General features: G+C 40.5%; 2 protein-coding genes across 12 annotated transcripts in view; both read right to left on the bottom strand.

The window, feature by feature from the left end:
* The window catches only part of LOC120300527 (zinc finger protein 420-like), a 65991-nt gene that overhangs the window by 34906 nt on the left and 6998 nt on the right, over positions 1-24087 (bottom strand). The window contains exon 1 of one of the 6 annotated variants that reach the window (XM_039326693.1): positions 917-1085. The exons of 2 other annotated variants lie outside the window; for them this stretch is intronic. Coding sequence is in view for 1 of the 4 variants with exons in the window: in XM_039326696.1 (XP_039182630.1) it covers positions 9-56 (48 nt within the window). In the remaining 3 variants the exon portion in view is untranslated. Of the gene's footprint in view, positions 1-8; positions 346-374; positions 755-916; positions 1086-24087 lie in introns of those variants that run through there. 3 more of the 6 variants (XM_039326690.1, XM_039326691.1, XM_039326696.1) reach the window with 3 other exon arrangements.
* LOC120300531 (zinc finger protein 85-like) lies at positions 10508-17301 on the bottom strand. 6 transcript variants are annotated; one of them, XM_039326702.1, is made up of 6 exons: positions 17163-17301; positions 15483-15977; positions 15095-15209; positions 14905-14972; positions 12838-12967; positions 10508-11946 (listed from the first exon to the last, which is right to left on the bottom strand). In XM_039326702.1, exons 2-6 carry the CDS (start codon positions 15897-15899, stop codon positions 10709-10711), a joined length of 1968 nt encoding a protein of 655 aa, XP_039182636.1. In that variant the 5' UTR covers positions 15900-15977; positions 17163-17301; the 3' UTR covers positions 10508-10708. The 6 variants fall into 6 exon arrangements, with proteins under 6 accessions (XP_039182636.1, XP_039182638.1, XP_039182634.1 ...); XM_039326704.1 differs by having other exon boundaries at positions 15095-15302; positions 15483-16060; positions 17163-17290; XM_039326700.1 differs by having other exon boundaries at positions 15483-16060; positions 17163-17290.

Genomic DNA, 24087 nt, shown 5'->3' with positions numbered 1-24087 from the left:
AAACCTACTTTATTGTCATCCAGCACAGAGTGAGAACTAAGCATAATCTTTTGCATCTCCTGTTTTCAAACCTTTTTTTATTTCCTCCTTGAGATTTGCCATACAAGCTCTCCCTCTACCCAGGAGCTTTCCCAGGAAATGGGGCGTGAAGGACTATCCAGGTCCCCTCCTTTCCTTTCTGGCATCTGGATTTCTTCCTGAGGGCAACAATCATGGAAAAGGGCAGCCAGGAGATATGGGATCTGGGGGTCTCCCACTCCTAAGATTGAACCTGGATGAGGACTTGGCATATGCCACGTCCTTCTCTAGTGCAAGAACTCTCTGCCTCTCCTTGTATGGGAAGAAACCCCTCCCCCACACACACACAAACAAACCTTTTGTCGCCTGTAACTCTCTTTCCTTCAAGACTTTCTTGCAGCCTTTTTAACCGCTTGCGAAGTTCAAAGGGTTAAAGAGGGAGAGTCCAGCATCCTTGAAAGGCAAGACTTAGTTATGTCACTTCCTTCCCAACCGGCCACAGCGGCCCAACGCTGAAGTGCATGGTGTTCCTTTCTCTTTGCAGAGGGATTTTCTGTGAATGGAAAGTGCTCATGGAACAAGGAGAGACGGAGCATTTCCCATGTGGGGCCAGGAGGGGGCGCTCACGTTTCCCTTGATCAGGAAGCCTTCTCAACGTGCTTTAGGGCGGCAACGTTATACTTCAGTAGAGTGTTGTATTTCAAGCTTATGGCCACTCACTCACACTCTCACAGCCCTGGAAAATAGCCACACTTTCACCCACACACTGAGGCACAAATGGTTCTTTAAAATACAGGGAGTCTCTGAATTTAAAATAACAGACGTTTACTGGTTAGAACGTATATATTTGTTCTTTTTCACATGTACACACACTTCCACACTCATCATCCACACTTACCAAGTCCTTCTCAATTAGGCTGGCTGGCACTAGCCAGAGGGACAGAAGCTGCCAGCTGCCAACTCTAGATGAAGAACAATTCAAAACGTGTGTGTACTTCAGGATCTCCTCCCCCTCCAAAGTCCTTGCTTTGCAGATTCACCAGATGACAGTTATTCTTGTTGATTATCTTTTTTAAAAAAACAAATGTTACTGGTTTTCCAGTTTTACATTTAAGTATTTGGAAAGCAGCGTCGTGACTGGGTAATCAGTGGTTCAATAACAAAATCTTTAGTACATATCTCAGGTTACATCATCAAAAATTCCTTCTCTATTTCCCTTAACATTTGCTATATCATATTTAGGCTAGTAAATTTCTAATTATGACAAACTTAGTTAAAACATTTATCAATATATTTTTGCTTATACATATTCATGTCCTGTTTTTAAGTTTTACCTAATTTTTAATTACAATATTTCAATTTAACCTTTAATATCCATAGTATTTAAGTTTTGGGTAATCCAAATTTCCTTTATTTTACTACATAAAAGTTATCATATCTAGAATATACATATTACTTACTTAAATCTATTCTTATCTTATTTCATAAACATTTTCAATTTCTCATCCTAATACATCATCACTTACTAATAGAGTGTCCTTTATTGTCTCAAGTCCATCATCTATGTTATCTAGGCTAAACAATAATTTGAAGCTAATTCCTGATAGTTGGTTTTCATTTCTCTTATAAATCTAAATCCTAAATATTAAGCCAATTAATTCCTTATTTTTTTATCATTTAACAACAATATTTAAATCCAATAATCATATTTCCCTTCTAAAAATCTCCCTTTAGCCCATTAGTTGAGACTTTCGGATCCTCTATCATAAATCAAAAGATCCCCCTTTTTTAAAATCTAACTCTGGCTTTCTTTTTGTGCCAACTAGGCTTCCATACCAATGCCTTTAAATCATCAGATAAATCTCCATTCTTGTACATGCTACTTGAACCAAGGTAGACCATCTAGTTATAAATTTTCTAGAAAGACTGGCCCATTTATAGTCGTTAAGTTGTTGCTGTGGTGGCTCCTTCAATTCGATTTGGTCTTCTTGTTCCTCAGGTATCTTCTGGTTTACGAAGAAAGTCACATCCAGTTCTATGGTTGTTATTTGATTGTCTAAATTTTCAGTATGCTGTACTTGTTGATCTTTAACACCCTCCATCTTGGTGTTGCTTTGTTCCACTTCTGTTGTCTTTTGGGTTGTAGGTTCTTTAATTGCGATCAGGGTTTGTCTGTCAAAAATTTCAGTAGATTGTATTTGTTGATCTTTAAAGTCCTCTGTCTTGGTATTAATTTCTTCCTCTTCTGTTGGTTTTTGGATTGTAGGTTCTTTCATTGAAATCAGAGTTTCATTTTTTAGGTTTAAGCTGGCGCCTTTATCTTTCAATCTGGATTTAATTATCTCAGTAGCTTCAAGAATTTTTTTAAGTATAAGTTTATAATTAATTTGTTGCTGGTCTTCCTCCATTTCTAACATAGTTATAGTCTTTTAGTGAAGGCTATTTCTTAGATGAAAGTCAGTAAATGTTCACCTCCACAGTTCCTAAAAACCAATTTCACTGTCCAGCTGTTCTCCCAGCTTTTTATCTCTTTTAGATAGCACCAAGGACAAATATGGGCTGTAAGCAGGTCTCTTTAACAAGAGCATTTACTTGCTATACCAAGCTTCACCACAAGATGTCCCCGACAGCATTTAAAATCTTTTTCAAAACCAGGGCTATGTTTTTATCCAGTTTAAGTTCTTTTTCATCTTTTTTACAAATAGATAAGGTGACAGGTCCCTGTGAAAGTAGGAATTCTTGAGTCCTCAGATATCAAAGTAATATAAATCCAGTTACTTAATTGTATTTTTCAGGGCTTTATTTTCCCTACATAGTCAGATGCCACCATTTTAGAGGGTGGAAAGAAGATGTTCCCTTCCCTCTCTCCTCGCAGGGGGAAGAAGTTTCAGAAGGCTTTTAACAGGAAAATACTTGGGATACAAGAAGGTAAAATCTCACCCAGTTCCTCCGTGGTGCTTTTGAAGTGCTTGGTTGTAATTTTGGCCTCGGCAGATAGCGGCTTAATGATGGGCCATATGAATGGCCGATTTTTTCCCTGTTGGTCCGAAGAGCTGTCCCGGATCAAACAGAAGGGCTCTCGCCTTTCCGTGATCAATCGGGAGGTCCTCTTCATGCTCGTCGCCCCTCCAAGGTGACGTTTAACCTCTTTCAGGGTCCCCCGGCAGGAGAAAACCGGATGGTGGAGGGAGTGATCAGACCGCACATCCACCAGCACCGTGATCAGGAACCAGAAGCCATTCTTGTTGATTTTTAAGCCTGGCAGCTGTTGATGGGATTTGGAGAGAGCTTTCACATCAGCTCTTATCCAATTTCTTTTGTCTGGTTTGGATGACATTTTTACTTTCTTTCCTTAGTGACTTAGGTCCTTCTTATCTATTGCTAAGACGGAACCTGGATGAGAACTTGGGATGCATTGCTGACCTAGAGATTAGATGGGAAGCAACAGAAGGGTGAATCTTTGTAAGATTGAGTAGTTTTGAGTTTATAGGGCTCATGATTCCAGGAAAATTTCATCTTTGGGTTTGATATACCAATGCATGAGTCAGAATTTAGAGTTTTACCTTCTAGAGTCACTGGGTGGTCCTGTTCATCAATTTTTAGCTAATTGCAATATGGTTTTTAATACAAATTAGGTTGTACAAAGATGAGGAAATCCATCAGAAGTGACTCCTCTGCCTTCGAAGATATAGGCAAAGAAACCTGGATGAGACATAAAACTACACAGCAGGACAAAAAATGTTTTTTTTTAGGCAAGATGAATAAGCTGCAGAACAGAGTTTAAAGATTGATTGGAATCCGAGTAATTTTCTCAATATAATTGCAACCTTCAACCAGTGCTTTTTTTGTAAAAAAAAAAAAAAAAAAAAGGTGGCGGAACTCACATATGTCATACAACCTGCCTTGCCTACCCTACAAAGTTCCATCCCAAAAAGGTGCCGAACGCCGTTCTGGGCATTCTATGACAAAAAAAGCCCTGCCTTCAACTATTAAATTTCTTTCGTTCTTGTTTAATTAAATAACAGTCCTCCCATGGATATCTTGCAATCTCATTTCTCTTATTCACTTTCTCTCTTGCATTCCCTTTTACCTCCATCATTCATCCATACTAGACATAATTCTTTTTTTCCCATTTGATCGTTTATTCTCTTCACTTTCTGCAGACTGACCATTGCTTAAAATTCAAGATCCGTCTTGGATTTTCTAGATTTAAGCATGTTAGTACCTTTGTCCCCAGTGGGCACAACCATCACAGGAGGCAACCTCAGACTGCATATCAGCAACAGTTGCATAGGTTGATGTACTCCAAGTTTCAAAAGGAGGGCCCCTATATTACTTTCTCAGCCCCAGCACAAACTACTTTTCTGTTCTGGCTGCCTTTTGGCCCTTTGGATTATTTATAATTATTATTGGTTGATTGTTAATAATGAGCCTCTATTGTAAGGTCAGTGGCCCTTACTTAAATTTGAGATACCACTAAAAGTTTAATTAGGCAACTCAAATGGAGGGTTCTTGAGGAGCTAGGCTACTAGTAATAGTAGTAAAGTTGGAAGAGACCTTGGAGGTCATCTTGTCCAACCCCCTGCTCAGGCAGGAAACCCTACACCATTTCGGACAAATAGCTGTCCAGTCTCTTCTTAAAAACTTCCAGTGTTGGAGCATTTACTGCTTCTGGAGGCAGGCTTTTCCACTGATTAATTGTTCTCACTGTCAGGAAGTTTCTCCTTAGTTCTAGGTTGCTTCTCTCCTTGATTAGTTTCCACCCGTTGCTTCTTGTCCTGCCTTCAGGTGCTTTGGAAAATAGCTTAAGTCCCTCTTCTTTATGGCAGCCCCTGAGATATTGGAACACTGCTATCATGTCCCCCCCTTGTCCTTCTCTTCGTTAAACTAGACATACCCAATTCTAGCAACCGTTCCTTATATGTTTTAGCCTCCAGTCCCCTAATCATCTTTGTTGCTCTTCTCTGTACTCTTTCTAGAGTCTCAACATCTTTTTTACATCGTGGTGACCGAAACTGGATGCAGTATTCCAAGTGTGGCCTTACCAAGGCATTGAAGAGTAGTATTAATACTTCACGTGATCTTGATTCTATCCCTCTGTTAATGCAGCCTAGCACTGTGTTGGCCTTTTTGGCAGCTGCAGCACACTGCTGGCTCATATTTAGGTGATTGTCTACTAGGACTCCGAGGTCTCTCTCACAGTTACTACTATTGAGCATGGTGCCACCTATGCTGTACTTGTGCATTTGGTTTTTCTTGCCTAAATGTAGAACCTTGCTTTTTTCACCATTGAATTTCATTTTGTTAGTTAGTGCCCATTGTTCAAGTCTGTCGAGATCCTTCTGTATCTTAAGCCTGTCTTCTGGAGTGTTGGCTATTCCTGCCAGCTTGGTGTCGTCTGCAAATTTGATGAGTTCCCCATCTATCCCTTCATCCAAATCGTTGATGAAGATGTTGAAGACATCCCTGACGCAAATGCTGATTATAGAAGCAGGATAGCAGTAGTTAGGCTAAACAATTTCTTTTTGTTCCAGTTACACAACCCTTCATTCCTTCCTTTTTAATTTTGTAACAGAATATGTTCTGTTATTTGGTGACCAATGACATATATTCCTTTGTTAATGTGATAGTCAGGACCTTGGCTCTCTTATGAGGTTTATCACTACTTACAGAGGATGTATGACCATCAGCCCCGAGATGGGAGAAGCAACTTTCCTTTGGATAACAGGAATCAAACATAGCAAAATCAGAAGACTTCCAAAAGCTAACACAACCAGAAAAATTTCCCTTCACCAATCACCAAAGATCTCTCCAAACCAACTTGTGTCCATGGCATCTGTCCAGGTTTCTGAAGAAGCTGGGTGTATTTCCTCTGCATGCAGGCAGCAGCATGTAAAAGGAAAGCCACACACCCCTTGTTTTCACAAAACTTTCTTTTGTAGTATTATTTTAACCAATCAATTTTCTTTATCTCTCTGTATGTGTGTTTCTCGACTAGGGCTAATGGAGGTTCCTGCACAAGCATATTGTAGAGAAGCAAAACAGCACTATGTTATTCTAAATGCCCTTCATTTGTAATTATTTCTAATACAGCTTGCAGTCTAATAATTCTATTAAGCTTATAAACAGGAGTCCTATAACTATACATTTTAATTTCTGCCCAATTAGTAGGTTCGTCCAGTTGAGGGTGGTATCTGTTAAATTGGTCCATAAGGTAAACAGTTGGGGAATGTTTGCCAGGGGATTTGGGGGTTGGGCTGAGTTGGTGGCAATCCACCAAAAGGATGCTGAGGTGCTCACTTATAAAAGATATTCACACCTAAATCTCCCCAAGGTCTTTACCAAAACCTTCTGTTTTTAAAACAGAGGTTCCCTACTATGGAAGTGGTCAGAGTCCACACACTGGGTCTATTGGTGGCTTTTCAGGTGAGATTTTGACCAGTCAGGACAGTAAAATGTATTTCACATGCTTCCCAAGATCATTGTTCACCGATGTTAGTATTCCCACCCATGTAACAATTAGTCACATTTAGAGATGAAGCAATTCTTTTGGCCAGATCAATAAAAAGTTTCTTTAGTACTGAGGGAATTCCAACTGTGACTTCCAGTTCATCGTAAAAAGAATGAAAAACTCAAAAATGTTTCTGGGACGGTGGTATAATAGTGTCAAACTGAAGCCATATTTGTGTCCGGTTCCATCGATAGCTAGTCCAAATGATGCTAAGAAATCTGCTGGTCTGTTTATCTTGAAGCACACCGGGTTGCAGGAATCAGCATTGTGCTGGGAAGTGCTGACTTCTTTAATCACACTGAATTTCCTTTGATTGTGCCAGGTTATATGTATAAACGTATTTTGCGTGAAATAAGTAGGCCTGTTTCCCCACTTAGTCCATTTAGCTTGATTATAGTCAATAGCTTTGCATGCATCCAAGGAGACTCTGGCACTATCCATAAGTCTCGTGTTATTCTTTCCAAGAAGTAATGTCTGTGCGTCCCTCCATATGTCCAGATTTATACAGTTATTGATAGGGCTTTACTGTATTGACAGGAACATAAGAAATGACCCTATCCCCCACTGTACAAGTGGAATATGTAGTCTTGTTATAAACACAACTTCCTTTTGTTCCTTTCATTATTGGACCCATGGTCTGAAGAAGAAACAGCAGCAACGAAGTTTAAAAAAATGTAGTAATACACAGTCGATAATGATAAATCACCTCTGGGTTTTGTCCTCTGGTGGCCGAATGGTGAAGCTCATGGTGTCCTGTTCTCTTTTCTGAAGAAGTCAAGGAGGGGAAATGAAGTCAAGAAGTCAAGTCAAGCAAGGAAAATGCTTAGGCAAATGGTAAAAACGGTGCATTTTCCATCAGGGCCCAGGAAGAAAGAGACGTTTTTCCCCTGATCAATAATCCTTCTTAGTCTAATTGCTTTTGACAGTGTTACATCTATGTGCACCTTTTCATTTTTAAGAAAGGTTCTGTAGAAAGTTATAGCCTTTTATACAGGGAGCGAAAGGACAGATAAGATATACAATTCAGCCTTCTTTTTACTCAAGAGATTCAAAATACAGAATACAGAGTAACATAGTTGGAAGGGAACTTGCAGGTTTTGTAGTCCAGCCCCCTGCTCAAGCAGAAACCCTGTAACATGACTGACAAATTCCTGCCCAATGTCTTCTTGCAAACGTGCAGTGATAGAGCGCCCAAAACCTCTGGAGACAAGTTGTTCTACTGGTTAATTGTTCTGTCAGGAAATGTCTCCTTAGTTCCAGACTGGATCTCTCTTTAATAAGTTTTGTTCCATTACTTCTTATGCTGCCACTGGTTCTTTGGAGAATAGGTGGACCTCATCTTATCTGCGACAGCCTTTAGATATTGGAAGTCTCCTTTTACATCATCTCTTCGTTGGATTAGACCTACTCAGTTCCTGCAACTGTTCTATTTGTTTTAGTTTCCTATCTCCTAATTGTTTTTGTTGTTCTTCTCTGTACTGCTGTTGAGCCAGATACCATCTCTTCCATACTAGTGCATTTTTTTTCTTGCCTAAGTGTAAAACCTTACTTTTCTCACCATGTAAATTGCATTTTGGATAGGGTCCTGTGTTCAAATCTGTCAAGATCTTTCTGGATCTTTGGTTTATAAGCTGTTGGCTATTCCCTCTAGCTTGGTATTGTCCATAAATTTGAAGAGTTCCCTTCTGTCCCCTCATCTAAATTGTTAATGAAGATGTTGAAGAATACTATGTCTAAGGCAGAACCTTGGGTTACCTCACTGCTTGCTTCCCTCCATATAGATGTAACTGTAATGTACATCTACATTAAAGATGCAATGTACATATAGATGTTGTGATGACTGTCCCGGACGTTTCCCCAGATAGCTGCCCAGATGTCAGCTCGGAGAAGGATGAACCACTTCTGGGCATGTCTAGAAGAGGGTTTGCCAGTGGCTCCGAGCAGTTGTCTGAGTGGGATTTGGCTGGGTTTATCTTAATTGGGAAACTTTCAAGTACCTTGTGGATTCATTGGCCGTTGCTCTAAGGCAGTGGTTCTCAACCTTTTTAATGCCGTGACCCCCCCAACCGGTCATAAGTCGAGGACTACTCAACCGGTGTAAGTCGAGGACTACTCAACTGGTGCAGCACCGTTTGCAGAATGGGACTTTTGGTGGGCTCAGCAGGGCAGAGACAGCCTGGACAATTCCTATTGGCTTTGAAAGCCAATAGAATTAGACTCTATTCAAGAGAGTCTATTCTATTGGCTTTCAAAAGCCAATAGAATAAAAGGGAGTAGCACAGCTAAGGAAAAGGGGGAAAAAATGGTGGACTGCGTTGTTTGCCGACCCCCGTGAAATGGTCGTTCGATCCCAAATGGAGTCCCGACCCACAGGTTGAGAACCACTGCTCTAAGGACTAGCATCTGTCTGCTTTTGGCTGGATCCAATTGGGAGAGTTCTGGGTTTCTAGTGAAGTGAATTGCTGGGGAATATTAATAATCCCACTAAACTACTGTTATATGTGTATGTGTGCGAGCAGGATAGGACACTTTGTACCCAGCCACACATTCACCCTCCCCAGCATGCCTACTCTTCAAAAGGATGGAGCAGTTGCTTGCAGACAAGCCCAGCAAGTAGCCTTGCTTTCCTTGCAGCTGGCCCAGATGCAAGTGGCGGCCCAGGCACATCCCCATAGGAAATGCCTAGTGTCTGTGCCAGACAAATTTGATGGGACTTTGGATCAGTTTCCTGAATTTTGGGGTAATGTCAGCTCTTTACGAGCTTGAGACCGGATGACGTCCAGCCTGCTTTTGGACAACTATGAGTGGTTCTGTACCCTATTGAAAGCTATGTTTGAGGACCCTGTGAAGGCCCAGATGGCGAACAAGTGCTTGCTGAGCTAAAGCAAGGGTGATGGTTGGTCAGAGTATATCAGCGACTTCTGACTGATAAGCCAGGGCCTAAGATGGAAAGAAGAGCCCCTCATCAATCAGTTCCAGAAGGGTCTGTCATTGAAGCTTCTGGATGAGCTGACCTGGATGGATTGTTCCAGCAGGTTACAGGCCCTCATGCACTTCTGTGTGCATATAGACCAGTGGTTCTCAACCTTTTTAATGCTGCGACCCCCAACCGGTCATAAGTCAAGGACTACTCAACCGGTTGTAAGTCGAGGACTACTCAACTGGTGCAGCACCATTTGCAGAATGGGACTTTTGGCGGGCTCAGCAGGGCAGAGACAGCCTGGACAATTCCTATTGGCTTTTGAAAGCCAATAGAATTAGACTCTATTCAAGAGAGTCTATTCTATTGGCTTTCAAAAGCCAATAGACTAAAAGGGAGTAGCACAGCTAAGGAAAAGGGGGAAAAAATGGCGGACTGTGTTGTTTGGTGACCCCCGTGAAATGGTTGTTCGACCCCAAATGGGGTCCCAACCCACAGGTTGAGAACCACTGATATAGACAGATGGCTTCAGCAAACGGAGAATATGGAGAGAGGGCAGAATCACCCCCACCAGTGAAGCCCCCTGAGGAACCATTTCCCCAAGGAATCTATGCAAATGGGGCTCCAACAATGGTTCACCGTCACTGAGAGGGACCACCGGCGTGGGGAGGGACTATGCCTCTACTGTGTGGAGGGGCTGGGCATCTGGCCTCTATGTGCCTGGCTAAGAAAAGTCAGGTGCCGGCAGGAAACTCTAGAGACCCGACCTAGCAGGCTCGTGAGGTTGGGTGACCATATTTATGGGCCCAACACAGCAACCACGAGTCACGCCAAAGCAGCATACGGCTGTAGCAGTGATTCTGGCATGGCCTGATAGGGCAAAGGTGCAAATGCAAACTCTGATGGATTCAGGGGCCACTGTGAACTTTAGGTGTCTAGCGTTTTTCGGAAATGGAAGATCCTACAGCATGAGGTTGCCCCTCCTCTTCTGGTGAAGAGTATAGATGGCTGACCTCTCTGATCAGGACCCGTGACGACAGTCACCATTCCACTCCACCTGCCCATTGTTTTCATTTTTATTAGTAAACTCATATTCCTCAGCCTGCCAATTGGGAGGATCAAACTAAAAAAATGAACCTTTTTCAGTCTAACAGAAAAAAAATATAAATTTAATTAACTTTCTAGAATTAGCATACATTCTCACCCAAGTGTATTTTAGGTTGTTGATCCTCTTAAAGCTCTCTCCATAGTCCATGCATTTATATTGGCTTCTCTCTTGTGTGGATCCTTTTATGGCGAGTAAGGTGATGGCTCTGACTAAAAGACTTTCCACATTCCATGCATTTATGTGGCTTTTCCCCTGTATGGATCCTTTTATGAAGAGTAAGGGCACTGCTCTGACTAAAAGTCTTTCCACACTCTGTGCATTTAAATGGCTTCTCTCCTGTGTGGATCCATTTATGGGCAGTAAGATTGCAGTTTGCACTGAATCCCTTTCCACATTCCATGCATTTAAATGGTTTCTCTCCTGTGTGGATCCTTTTATGGCAAGTAAGACCACTATGGTGGCGGAAGCTCTTTCCACACTCCATGCACTTGTATGGTTTCTCCCCTGTGTGGATCCTTTTATGAGTAGTAAGTTTACTGTGTTGGCTGAAGCCCTTTCCACACTCCACGCATTTGTACGGTTTTTCCCCTGTGTGGGTAAAGTGATGAGAACTAAGTTGTTTCCTATAAGTAAAAGTCTTTCCACATGCCATGCATTTAAATGGCTTCTCCCCTGTGTGGATTCTTTTATGGGATGTAAGGTTACTGAGCACTCTGAAGCCTTTTCCACACTCCATGCATTTAAATGGCTTCTCCCCTGTGTGGATTGTTTTATGGGATGTAAGTTTACTCTCTTTGTCGAAGTTCTTTCCACACTCTATGCATTTATACGGAGCATCACCTGTGTGGATTCTCTTATGTCTCACAAGGGATGAAATTTTTTGGAATCCTGTTCCACACTCCGTGCATTTAAACGGCTTCTCCTCTGTGTGGTTCATTATCTGAGCAGTAAAAGTCTTCTTTTCACAGAAGCTCTTTCCATTCTCCATGCATTTATCTGGATTCTCTCTGATGGGAAGATTTTTACAAGATGTAAGAGACCCAGTTTCCTGAGGAAATGGGAACATCCAATTGTATTTTTTTCCATTGTCTCTGCATATATAATCTTGTCCTTTGGCTTTGGGTGGATAGTGTTCATTTATGTCTAAAGTGTCTTTGGATAGTTTTACACCTTCCCCGATATACTTTTTCTGTATTTTTCTTTGTTGGTCAAGAATCTCCTGCATGTGAACATCGATGGAAAATGAGCTTTCCTTATTCCAATTATTTGATGGGTTTCTCTCCTGCCTTTGGAATTCCATTTGAATTGCAGGTTTCTTCATTGCATCTCCATGTCTTGGAATGTCTTGGAATGATTTGCTTGAGTCTTTATGGTCCTGCCCATTATCACCTTCAAGAGGAAAGAGAAATAAATATGACAGCAAAGTTAAAGAAAAAGATCAATCAGTTGGAAGTCATAATAATTGCCTTCTGAAGCTTTTGAAATTGTAAGATATAGCATGTTTTATTGCTTACAATGGTATAAATGATAATACCCACATTAATGAAGCATAAAAGATTTAAAAATAGCAAACATTATTTTTATTTATAATTTTTCATACATATTCAAATCTTAACAAGAGTCAGCTCTGAGATAGAGAAATCAGAGGAAGCATCCAAGGACTTATTAAGAAAAAAAACTAACATTCATTGGAAGGGTGCCAATTCCAACAGAGACCTGTGAGAACTAAATGAATTTTGAAACTCATCTTTTTCTTCTTACACAAACTATATTCCATTTACATTTTGTTTTTTACTTGTCAAAAATCACATGGTTGAAAAGAAACTAGTGTTCTTCATTTACCCTTAAGCTGTATGTTTGCAATGGAGAAATGGAACCATTTTACCTCTAATTCCAAGGCTCAGAATAGAAATCAAACAGAAGTAGTTAACCCACATACCTGAACGACAAGGCTTCATAGGACTGATATGGAATTCTCTGGGCCAAAAAAGCTAAAATTTGTGATGGAGTTTAGCATTACATCAAGCCAAGGAATTACTTTGTCACTGAGATGTTTAAATGCAAATAGAAAATTCACCAGGTATGAAATGGCACAGGATGCATCTAAACAAAATGCCACTGATCTATTTCCTCCCTCAGAGCAGTAGAACAGCAACTTTCTACCTGTTTCCTCTCAAGAGATGACATCTATTTGAGATTTTTTTAATAAAAAACAGCCAATGGTATCCAATTACAAAATGTCTTCCTCAACTCTCTGATTGGAGAATAGGAAACCCTTACCAAGAGAGGCCACGTTCCTGTAATTTTCCAGCATGACTTCCCAATGCAGCGCTTTTTGGTGAGGATCCAGCACAGACCACTCCTCCTCAGAGAAATACACAGCCACCTCCTCGAAGGAGACAAGGCCCTCCTGACGGGGGAAAAAAAAAAGTACACAAAAGACCTAAGAGGAATTGTAAAAAAAAAAAGGCCGTTGTTTATAAATTCCCCAAGCAAGACTGTGTAAATGGCTCTGCTTGTTAGGATTCTAGGGTTTACATGAAAAAATAGACAGAGCAAAAAACTTTCGACTGAAGCAATACTTTGGGCAGGTGTTATTAATTTGATTCTGTAGGACTTTCAGCGCCATTCAGTTAATATTACAGCAGTTTCCTTCTGGGTCGATTGGACTACCATCCATCTATCCATTCACCCACCCACCCACCCTCCTGCACCATCAAAGATATCTGGAATCAGTTGGTATCTGGGGTTCCAAAACTACACCTATGATATCAGTGATACCAATACTTCCTGCATTTTGGGGGTGGTGGTGGTGTCAGATCCCCAAAGAAATGTATTACTATTATATGCTTTTATGGTCGTTTTGGGGGGCCTGCCATTCTGTTGGGAGGGGAGATTCTGATAAGGGGATATACAATATGCTTTGCTTTACCTGTGCCACATTGCCCTTCCTCCAGGGGAAGGAATGTGCCCGAATACCAATACCCTTATCTAGAAGATGGATTGCGCTTGGAGCCGGAGGCAAACAAAACAGAGAAACCTTGAAGAGGGTGCCAAAGCAACCAGTTACCAAAAAAATATACCACCTGTGGATTGGCCAAGATTCAAACGGACAGTGGAACTATGGGGAGATGTGTAACGAATATTGCTTTTGATATACTGCTTTTGTGGGCTATTTCCTCAGACCTCGCTTTGCTTCCTTGCTATCACTAACTCCCAATAAAAGTTCCTTTTGTGACAATGCCTTTCAAGAGTTCTAGTTTCTTGGGAGACCTAGTTGAGGCAGGTCCTTACAGAGGGATTCTTTGCAGCATTTTAGTAAATGGCTCATGGTATCCCAAGAAGGACCAATCCTGCCCGGAATTTGTTTCTGTTCCTCCTCAGATTGTAAGGAAGTCTGAAAAATCAACTGAATGGAAAATAACAAAGCAGAAGAAATTTCCTGAGGAGAACATTTCTTAGGGGTCTATGAAAATTCACCACAGCCAACTTGCCACAAACAACTTGCTATGGTCAATTTGCCGTGGCCAACTTGCCATAGGACAAATTGCGGCAGGACAAGATTTATACTAATATCGAAGAAACAGTGGAATAGAATCATTAAAGAAAGGATGCCAAAGAAGGGGGGGAAATAAAATGTGAATGACAAAAATTAAAATATTTTTTAAATTATTTTAAATAATTAAATTGAACTGCTCAATTGTCCCGCAGCAAGTTGTCCTATCTCAAGTTGGATGTGGTGAGTTGATCACGGTGAGTTGTCCCATTCCATTTCTTAGCTTTTGCAATACTGGATTGTTTGGCCTCCAAATTCAGGCACAAATCAAGGTTTTAAATTTACTTTGCGAACCAAATATGCCTTGGTTATGTGTGCTTTCAGAACAGTTTTTACTTCAAGAATTTTCTATTAAGTTGCATTGGAGTTTAATAGTCTAATCTTTTAATGTGTCCATTTTCTTTTCTTATTGCAGATTGTAAACAAAGCTTTTTTTAAAAAAAAAATGGTGATTTGCCAGTGTGTATATTTAGTTATTTTAAGCATCCTTGCACAATTGCAAGTCAAAGAATTACAAAAAGAATAGGCATCACGAAGGATTATTTGAAAATTGGGTAGAGTAATTAACATAGTTACAATTATAATAATAATAATAATTGGAACAACTGGCTTTAAAATACTGATCTTAAAATAAAATTTTCTAATTAACAACTTCATTTTGCTCAGGAACACAAAAATAAACCAACCTATACAAGAGGGAAAAGTGAAAGGAGATTGTACTATGTACACCAACTTGACTTTCTGAAGGAAACAGAGAATATAAATCTAGTAAATAAATTTCCTCTTCTTACTTGAACTGGAGTTTCAACCACTGTTTCAGCTTCAACATCAGGGAGGGCCAACTTCCTTCTATTCTTCCCTGTGAGGGAAACAGAATTTTAAACTGCATAATTAATACTGTAGGAGGTGGTGTTCAATAGAAGATGTACAGAAGATGAGATAGATGAGATCACTTTGGGGAATGGTAGAGCTTTGTATTACCTCTGGTCGTGTCTTGATTTGGATCATCCTGAGAGATCATCCTGAAAAACATTTCTGGAGGTGAATTTGATGGATGCCTCTGTCTCTCAGGATCCCTGATCTTTACCACGAAGGACTTGAAATAGCAGGCGGGGGGAAAAAAAGAAGAATAAATGGACAATATTCCTCAAGAAGTGGATTCTTCTTCTATGAACACCACTTTGAAGTCCTAGAACACCAAAAGTTAGGCTGGAAAGTAGGAAAGGAAATAGAACAATGTCCTACAAGAATTATCAGTATCTCCATATAAAATGAATGCCACAGAATTCTGGTAAGCAAGGGTTAAGAATTCAAACACACTGTTTATTAGATTTAATAAATTCTGAGTTCCCAAATGAAAGTCTCTCACCTGCCAGTCAGTCCTCTCCTTCTGCTCCACCACCTGGCTCAGAAGGAAGCCTTCCACCAGAGCCACCGCCTGGGAGCTAGTCTCTGCTCCACACTCCCGTACCCAGCTCTCCATCCGCAGGGGCAGAAGGGCCAGGAACTGCTCCAGAACAACCAGGTCCAGCATTTGCGCTTTTGTGTGCTTTTCTGATCTCAACCATTTATTACAAAAGGAATGGAGTCGGCTGCAAAGTCCTCGGGGACCCTCATCATCCTGGTGTTGGAACTTCCTGAAGTTCCAGGGCTGAACTTCTGAAAGTATGATTTTCTCCTCCGGGATCTTCTGTCCAGTTCTTGCCCAGATCTCCCCATGGCTATCAGGCTGAACAACAGAAGGGTCTTTTCCAATTCCCACATTTGCTAAAGATTGACTTTTCATTCTTTCTGTCCTGCAACTTCAAACGGATCCAGGGAATCTTGTGGATTTCCAAACACCTTTCCAGTCTTGGTACCATTCCTGTAGTTACAGATCAGGCAAGATTTTCAGCCATCTTTGTCCATTTTTTGCCTCCAAGACAGAGCACAAATGGCTTCCAATTTCTGTATATTAGATTAATCGGAAAGGTTTTAACCGCTGAAGAACACCCATTCCAATGTAAAGAAGTATTTTTCTGAGCTAGTACAGGATTACAGTGGCACTGAGCAGGTAGTTTCTATGCATGGATGTTTGTTTGGTACAAACTTTGGGACTAATTTCCATAAACTACTTGGAACACTGCATAAATGTGTTTTGGATCATTTCCAATTTTGTTTTTTTCTCACAAGGTAGGGCTTGCTTTATAAAAACCTAGATCTGCCTTTACCTACAATCAGGATTTACAGAACTTTCCTAACTCTAACAGAACAAACTATGAAAGTTCAATTTAAAAAAAAAATGAAATGCCTAAAATGACCTGCTTTGGATGTTCTATTTCCCTTAGGGTTTCCTTTTTTAAGAGCCGAATCACACAATTACATGCAGGCAGGTTCCCAAAACATAACCTAAATGCAAACAGTCTAAGCAACTGCAGGGGCTGAATTCACATGAAACACAGGGGATGGTGATGTCCTGGTTCACTTAACCCAGGGGTAGGCAACCTTGGCTCTTTTATGACTCGTGGACTTCAACTCCCAGAATTCCTGAGCCAGCTATACTAGCTCAGGAATTCTGGGAGTTGAAGTCCATGAGTCATAAAAGAGCCAAGGTTGCCTATCCCTGACTTAACCTAAGACAAATTGAACTGCTTAGCATCCAACCCCATTTTAGTGTCATCCAGCACATAAGGAGAATCAGGCACAATCTTCTGCAGTTCTTCCCTTGCAGCTATTTTCTTATTTCCTGCATAAGATTTGCCATCCAAGCTCTCCCCATCTCCGACTTCGGAGCTTTCTCCAGGATATGGGGCGGGAAGGATCCCCCCCCCCAGGACCCTTCCTCTTCTCTGAGGATTTGTTCCTGGGGCAACGTGGCTGATCCTGAGCCCTGCTTCCCTTTGCCTGTCGCCTGTGTGGAAAGGGGCGGCAGGGGAACATGGGATCCGGACTCTCCCACTCCCAGGACTCAGAAGATCGAACCTACATGGGGACCTTCCTTCTCTAGCGCCAGCACCCCCTGCCCCTCCTCCTGCACGCGAAGACCCCCCCCCCCGCACCCGCCACTTACCCGCCCACCTCTGGTTCTCTTCCCTTCAAACCACGTAAACCTCCTGCGAAGTTCAAAGGATGAGAAAGAGACAGAATGCTGCGTCCTAGAGAGACAAGACCCAGATGTCACTTCCTTCTCCTATACAGAGGTAGGCAACCTCGGCTCTTTTATGAGTCAGGAATTCTGGGAGTTGAAGTCCATGACGCATAAAAGAGCCGAGGTTGCCTACTCCTGTCCTATGATAAATCACCTCTGGCATTCCCCCGCCAATGACCGAATGGTGAATCGCATGTTGTGTTCTCTGTTTGGAGGGAGCCACCTGATGGATTGTGTGTGCATGGAAGGTTCTGATGCAACTGGGAAAAACGGTGCACTTTCCAGGAGGAAGGAGGCTGTTGTTTCCTGCCTGATCAATAACCCTTCTTCATCCAATCGCTTTTGACAGCATTAGACCCATGTGCACCCTTCCACTTTTAAGGATTCTATAGAAAGCTTCATCCCTTCATAGAGAGGACAAAGGAACAGATAAGAAATATAATTCAGCCTTCTTACTCAAGAGATTCAAAATAGAGAATACAGAGTAACATACATGGAAGGGACCAAGGAGGTCTTATAATCCAAGTGTTGCTCAAGCAGGAAATTTATACCACAACAGACAAATGCCTGTCCAATCTCTTCTTGAAAACCTGCAATGATGAAGCACCCACAACTTCAGGAAGCAAGTTGTTCCACTGGTTAATTGTTCTGTCAGGAAATGTTTCCGAACTGTTGGTGAGACCATTAAAAGTCATTTGCGCTATTTGAAATTGTTTTGCCAGCAGCAAGATCTGACTGAAGGCTGTCAGTAGGCCCAGAGGAAGGGAGAGAGGCTTTTGGAGGAGTTGGAGGTGGCAGCCATGTACTCCAGGGGCAAAAAGGAGTGAGGGTCCTTTAAGAAAAAAGTGGGAGAGACAAGATCAGAAAAAGGAAAGGAGGCGGGGTTGTCATGCAGGAATAAAAGCTAATCCACATGGAGCTCCGTTTCCATCTGTCCTGTTTGCCATCATTCTCTCCCTAAAGTCTAAAATGGACCACGAACAAAGAGTGTATATGAACAAAGAGTGTATATCGGAGGTGGTGACCCTTTGAGAGCTGTATGCAACGAAATTTCTTTTTTATGTACGCTGATTGGTGTACATTCAAAGTGATAATAAAGTTCTATTCTATTCTATTCTATTCTATTCTATTCTATTCTATTCTATTCTATTCTATTCTATCCTATCCTATCCTATCCTATCCTATCCTATCCTATCCTATCCTATCTTATCCTATCCTATTCTATTCTTACCAATCCAGTATAAAGCGGTACTAACATTTCACGTGATCTTGATACTATCCCTTTATTGATGCATCCTAGGACTGCATTGGCTTTTTTGGCAGCTGCATAACACTCCTGGCTCATATTTAAGTAATTGCCCACTAGGACGCCTAGATCCCTCTCACGGTTACTGTTATTGAGCCAAATATCACTGATTCTGTTCTAGTGCATTTGTTTTTTCTTGTCTAAATGTAAAACCTTACTTTTGTCAGCAATACACTGCAATTTGTTGGATAGGGCCGAGTGTTTAGGTCTGTCAAGATCCTTCTGGATCTTGAGCCTATCTTCTAAAGGAGCAGTCCCCAATCGTTCTGGAACCAGTTTTGTGGAAGACAATTTTTCCACAGACTGGGTGGGTGGAGATTGTTTCAGACACAACCTAGATCCCATGCATGCCAAATAAAGCTTTAATAGTTCGCCCACTGCTTGTGCAGCCCAGTTCCCAACAGGCTGTGGATTCGTACCGGTCCATAGCCCAGAGTTTGGAGAACTCTGTTCTAAAATATTGGCCATTCCCCTAGTTTGGTATTGTAGAGCAAATTTGATGAGTTCCCTTTTATCCCCACATCTAAATTAAGTATTTTAACATTTCTTTATTCCACAGGAGGTCAATATATACCTGCAGCAACTAAGCTGTTTGAGGCCAAGCCCTTGGCTCAATTACTATTCCTATAGATTCCTATAGCTCTACGGACAGAAGACAAATTTCAAAATGGGTGAAAACAGTTTACAAGAAATTCTTTCTCCCAAAATTTACCCCCACTTGCTTATTATGTTTTGGTGATGAGCAAGCAAAGTTACACTTAAGTAATGTATGTTTAAAATAGACCACCAAATGGGTAATAATACTCAGCTTCCCATGGCAGACAGCAGGACATACACGGGCACCAGCTACCTATTATACACAGCTTAACATCCCAAATCAGAGAAGGGCTTTTATCTTATGTCCCGTCCCATCCCGTCCCGTCCTCTCCTCTCCTATCTTTTATCTTAGTCCAACATAATGCTCTCCCCTCAGCACTTCTTACTGGAAGATTCAAAAGTATCCCATACTTATTACATGTATGTCCTTGTGATTCCGGACAGATAGAGACAATAATACCCTTCTGCATTACTAGTTTGATACAGAACCTGGAAATGCTCTAATTCAGGGTTGTCAAAGTGGGCCGGATGCATCAAAGCAAAACCACACCCACCCCATTGCCAGCAATGGCAAAAAAGTCGTGATATGTTGCAACATGTCACATGATGTTGTGAGTTTGACACCCCTGCTCTAATTATTCCATTTCTGACTAGCAAAACAGGGTACAATAATGAGCAGTGTAAGCAATTTCTATTTTCTGACATCAGCTGTGAAGTAACATACAAGATTTCCAGATTTTACGTGGAAGCATGCAAAATCAAGCAAAGAAGATTAATCAAGAGCAATTGAATCTACCTGAGTATGCATAACCAGAAATGGCTACGGCTCAGCATTAACCATGTATGGATGTCCATGCCATGCCAGCTATTGAACTATACCCTCCTTGGGATTGACATGGAAGTCAAGGGAAGGGAAGTTAGTAACTGTAAGGGAAGTTAGTAACTCTTAAATCCCTTTTGGATAATTAATTTTCTTGTTTTCTTAGGAAATATACACATTCTACGTGTGTGTATTTATCTGTGTGCATATATGTATAATTGTTGTGTTTTGTACTGCTGTTCTAAGTTGATATTAGCCAGATTACTAATAATTATTAACATTAATCATCAATTGTAAATTTTTTTATGCTCTGCAAGAGTTTTCCTCATTTATCCTGGTTGGGGTTTATATACCACCCCAGGCTTGCATGAGCAGCATACTATAGACCAGTGGTGGTAAACCTATGGCACGGGTGCCAGAAGCGGCACTCAGAGCCCTCTCTATGGGCACGCGTGCCGTCGCCCCAATCCTAGGCCTTCAGCTGGGTTTTATAAAACCTTTTCACTTTAGGTCTCCGCCACCATGTGCAAAAAAAAAAAAAAAAAAAGGTTCAATCAGTCAATTTCAACTTCTCACGGAGAAAAAAAAAGATCTTGCAAAGTTGGAATTGATTGATTGAACTTTTTAGTCCCACCCAGTCTGCCGTTATCACCGCAGCCACGCCCACCCAATTGGCCATGTCCACCCAATTGGCCACATCTAGCCAATGGGCCACACCCACCCGGCACTCGATGATGCATAAGTGGGTTTTGGGTTGCAGTTTGGGCACTCAGTCTCTTAAAGGTTCGCCATCACTGCTATAGACTCTAGCTGACCAGATACTTTGTACAGAACAGAAATATACAAACTCCCTATTTATTGTCTTAGCAGATTTTAACAAAGCCACCTCATTCATGAGTTGCCCAGATATATAAAGCATGTTAGTTGTCTCATTAGAGGCAACATATTGGATTACTGCTGCTCCACATTAAAAGGTGATTACTGCTCTCTCCCTTGTGCAGCTATAGGCAGAAATTCAAAACTGCAAAGCCTATAGTAGGAATAATGAAAAGATGGACAAGCAAGCTACAGGGTTGCTTTGAATGCACAGACTGGAGCATTTCTGAAGCTGCTTCAACAGACTTGGATGAATTTACAAATACTATGACATCATGTATTAGCTTTTGTAAGGACAGGTATGAGCCTACCAAGAGCTTGTGCACATATAACAATAAGCTGCGGCTTATGGCAAAGCTCAAGCAGCTTCTTCATGCCAAAGAGGAGGCCCACAGGAAAGGAGATAGGATCTCGTATAATCAAGCCAGGAACTATTGACAAGGGAGATTAAGATAGCAAAGAGAAGCTACTCTGAAAAGCTGAAAAACAGTTCTCCGCTAACGAACCATCAACTGGCAGACGACCTGAATGTGTCCTACTGTAGGTTTGAGAGGAGGTCATTGTTTTCTACCGTTACCTACTACAACCCAGATACAACAACAGTAGCTAGTTTCCCTACACCTATCTCCATCCTCAGGGCCTCCCACCTCTGGTGATCTCAGAAAAAGATGAGCGAGGTCTATTTCAGACAAAAGACTGGAAAAGTACAGAGTGACTCCCTCTTGCTTGAAAGGTTATGTTGAACAAGTGACCCCCATCTTCACACAGGTTTTTAATAAATCACTGAAGATGTATTATGTCCGTTCTTGCTTTAAACACTCTACCAACATCCTGTTCCTAAGAAATCCTCCATCCAGGTGCTGAATGACTACAGGCCAGTTGCTCTGACCACTGCAGTCATGAAAACTTGAGAGGTCAGTGCTGGCTGAAAGTCATCACAGATCCACTGTTAAGACTCCTTGCAGTTAGTCTATCGAGCAAATAGATTGGCATGGTGTCAATATGACATTGCGTTATATCCTGCAACATCTTAAATCCCCGGGGACCTACGCATGGACTCTTTTTGTGGACTTTTCAGCATTTAATACCATCACTCTAGAAATTCTTCACTCTACACAGATTCAGCTCACTGTACCTGTTCATACTTGTAAGTGAATAATCAGCTTTTTCATAAATAGGTGTAACTTGGGGAAAATTACATCTAGTGCCTGAGCAATTCTCACGGGCGCCCCTCAGGACTGTGTGCTCTCTCCACTGTTCTTCTCCCTCTTTCAGTACCAATGACTGCACCTCAGGGGGAACCCTCTGTTAAAGTTCTGAAATTTGCAGATGATACAATGGTCATTGGTGTCATTTGAGATGGTGACGAGGCTTCGAGTTTCATTAATATTTTGTGATTTAGGTATTTTCTGCATAACCATTATATTTATCCAATATGATTTAGCATGTTCATAAGACCACTTCATGAGATAAAATGTACCTGGAGTTTAACTACATTTCCAGCATTTGTTAGAAGTTTCATTATATATTCTTGCCAATCTATCTGGAGTCAAATACCATCAATACATCATCTTACAGAAGTATTCTTTCAAACTGTAATTCAAAGTAAACTTTAAATCTTTAATCCACGTATTTTCCTATTGATCTAACATTACATTATAACCAAGGATTTTCTCCCATTTTACCATACTATGTTCATCTTCCAAGTTCATCCTAAGCAGTATTTTATAAACTTAAGAAATCAAGTGCTCATATTATAATTAATTAAATATTTTATGCTAGTGCCTTTTTCCACATTTTTGGCAAACTCGATTCTCAGATAAAATTCTTACTCTTTCAAATCCAATAGTAATAAATTGGCTCCCATTGCTCCCATTTGTATATCTAACTTTTCTTTGTTGATATGAGTATTTTTAATATCTTCCTTCATTTGGTTTAACCCTATTGCAAATTTTTCAGTTTTGGTCCAGCCTTTCATTTAAATTTGTATCCATTGCATCAAATTTATCAGACATTTTTTGTACAGTGTAAATTCAAGAACATTTTCTACTCAAAACTCTCGGGCATTAACAAATTTATTTGGGCAGGGAAAAAACCAAGAGTTAAGTTTAAGATTATACAAGATGCACGGAAAAGAGGAGGACTTAAGGCACCTAATTTAAAATTGTATTACGATGCGGTGGTGTTAACTTTGATTAGTGATTGGCTTAACTTAACAAATAAAAATATACTTTCTCTTCAGGGATGGGATTTACTATATGGATGGCATGCTTATTTAATTTATAATAAAAAAGTAGATCAGCTTTTTAAATCTCATATTTTAAGAAGTGCTTTATTGCGTGTTTGGAAGAAGTATTATTATAGGTTGAATTATAAAATTCCAAGTTGGGGGATTCCCGGACACGCAATAGAGGGGGTATCTAGAGGTGTGAATTTGGATATGATCTCTTATAAGGAATTGCTTAACTTGGTAGGGAAGGACTGGCAACTAAAATCTTTAGTTGAGTTGAAACAAGAAAATATTGTACTCTCTTGGTTTCAATATAACCAATTGTTAGTTAGGTGGAATTTAGATTGAAAGGTTGGTATTTCTTTAGAGGATGTGAATTTGATAAAACAGATTAAAGATCAAAATCGAGCACATATAAAGAGAGTCTATAATGTTTTAATAGAACTGGATTCTGAAACGGAGTTAGTTAAAGACTGTATGGTAAAATGGGCTCAAAATATTCAAGAATCAATTTTATTAGATACATGGGAGACAATTTGGGTTAGAAATGTAAAATTTACTCAAGCTCAAAATTTAAGAGAAAATTTTTATAAAATGTTTTATAGGTGGCATCTGGACCCAAAAAAGTTGTCTTATATGTATCCTAATCTACAGCCCAAATGTTGGAGATGTGGTAGTTTAGATGCAACTTATTTTCATATCTGGTGGACTTGTAGAAATATAAAAGCCTTTTGGATTAAGATTTGGTGGAACATTTAAAAGATTTTTAAGAGAAAGATAAAGTTTACGCCACAATTATTTCTGTTAGGTGTTATTGAAGATTGTGATGTTAAAGAAATTAATTTGATGTTGAATCTTATAACAGCTGCAAGATTAATGGTCGGGCAATATTGGAAGAAAGATTCTTTGTCCACTATGGAAGAATGGACTCTTTAAGATGTCTAATTTAGCAGAAATGGAGAAAATTTCTGCTTATTTGAAGGACCATTCACAAGAAAGATATATTTCGGTTTGGAGA

This window comes from Crotalus tigris, unplaced genomic scaffold (assembly GCF_016545835.1).
Source record: "Crotalus tigris isolate CLP2741 ecotype Arizona unplaced genomic scaffold, ASM1654583v1 scf7180000024342.5246164, whole genome shotgun sequence".
Lineage (NCBI taxonomy): Eukaryota > Metazoa > Chordata > Lepidosauria > Squamata > Viperidae > Crotalus > Crotalus tigris.
The sequence above is the reverse complement of the archived record's forward strand: the minus strand, read 5'-3'. Positions and strand labels throughout refer to the sequence as shown.

Excerpts from the sequence above, each read along its gene's own strand:
- LOC120300531 (XM_039326702.1), bottom strand. The coding sequence starts at position 15,899 with ATGAAAAGTCAATCTTTAGCAAATGTGGGAATTGGAAAAGACCCTTCT. Across the intron at positions 15,210-15,482 it reads AGGAGAGGACTGACTGGCAG|TCCTTCGTGGTAAAGATCAG; the intron begins GTGAGAGACTTT and ends TGCTATTTCAAG. Across the intron at positions 14,973-15,094 it reads AAATCAAGACACGACCAGAG|GGAAGAATAGAAGGAAGTTG; the intron begins GTAATACAAAGC and ends TTTCCCTCACAG.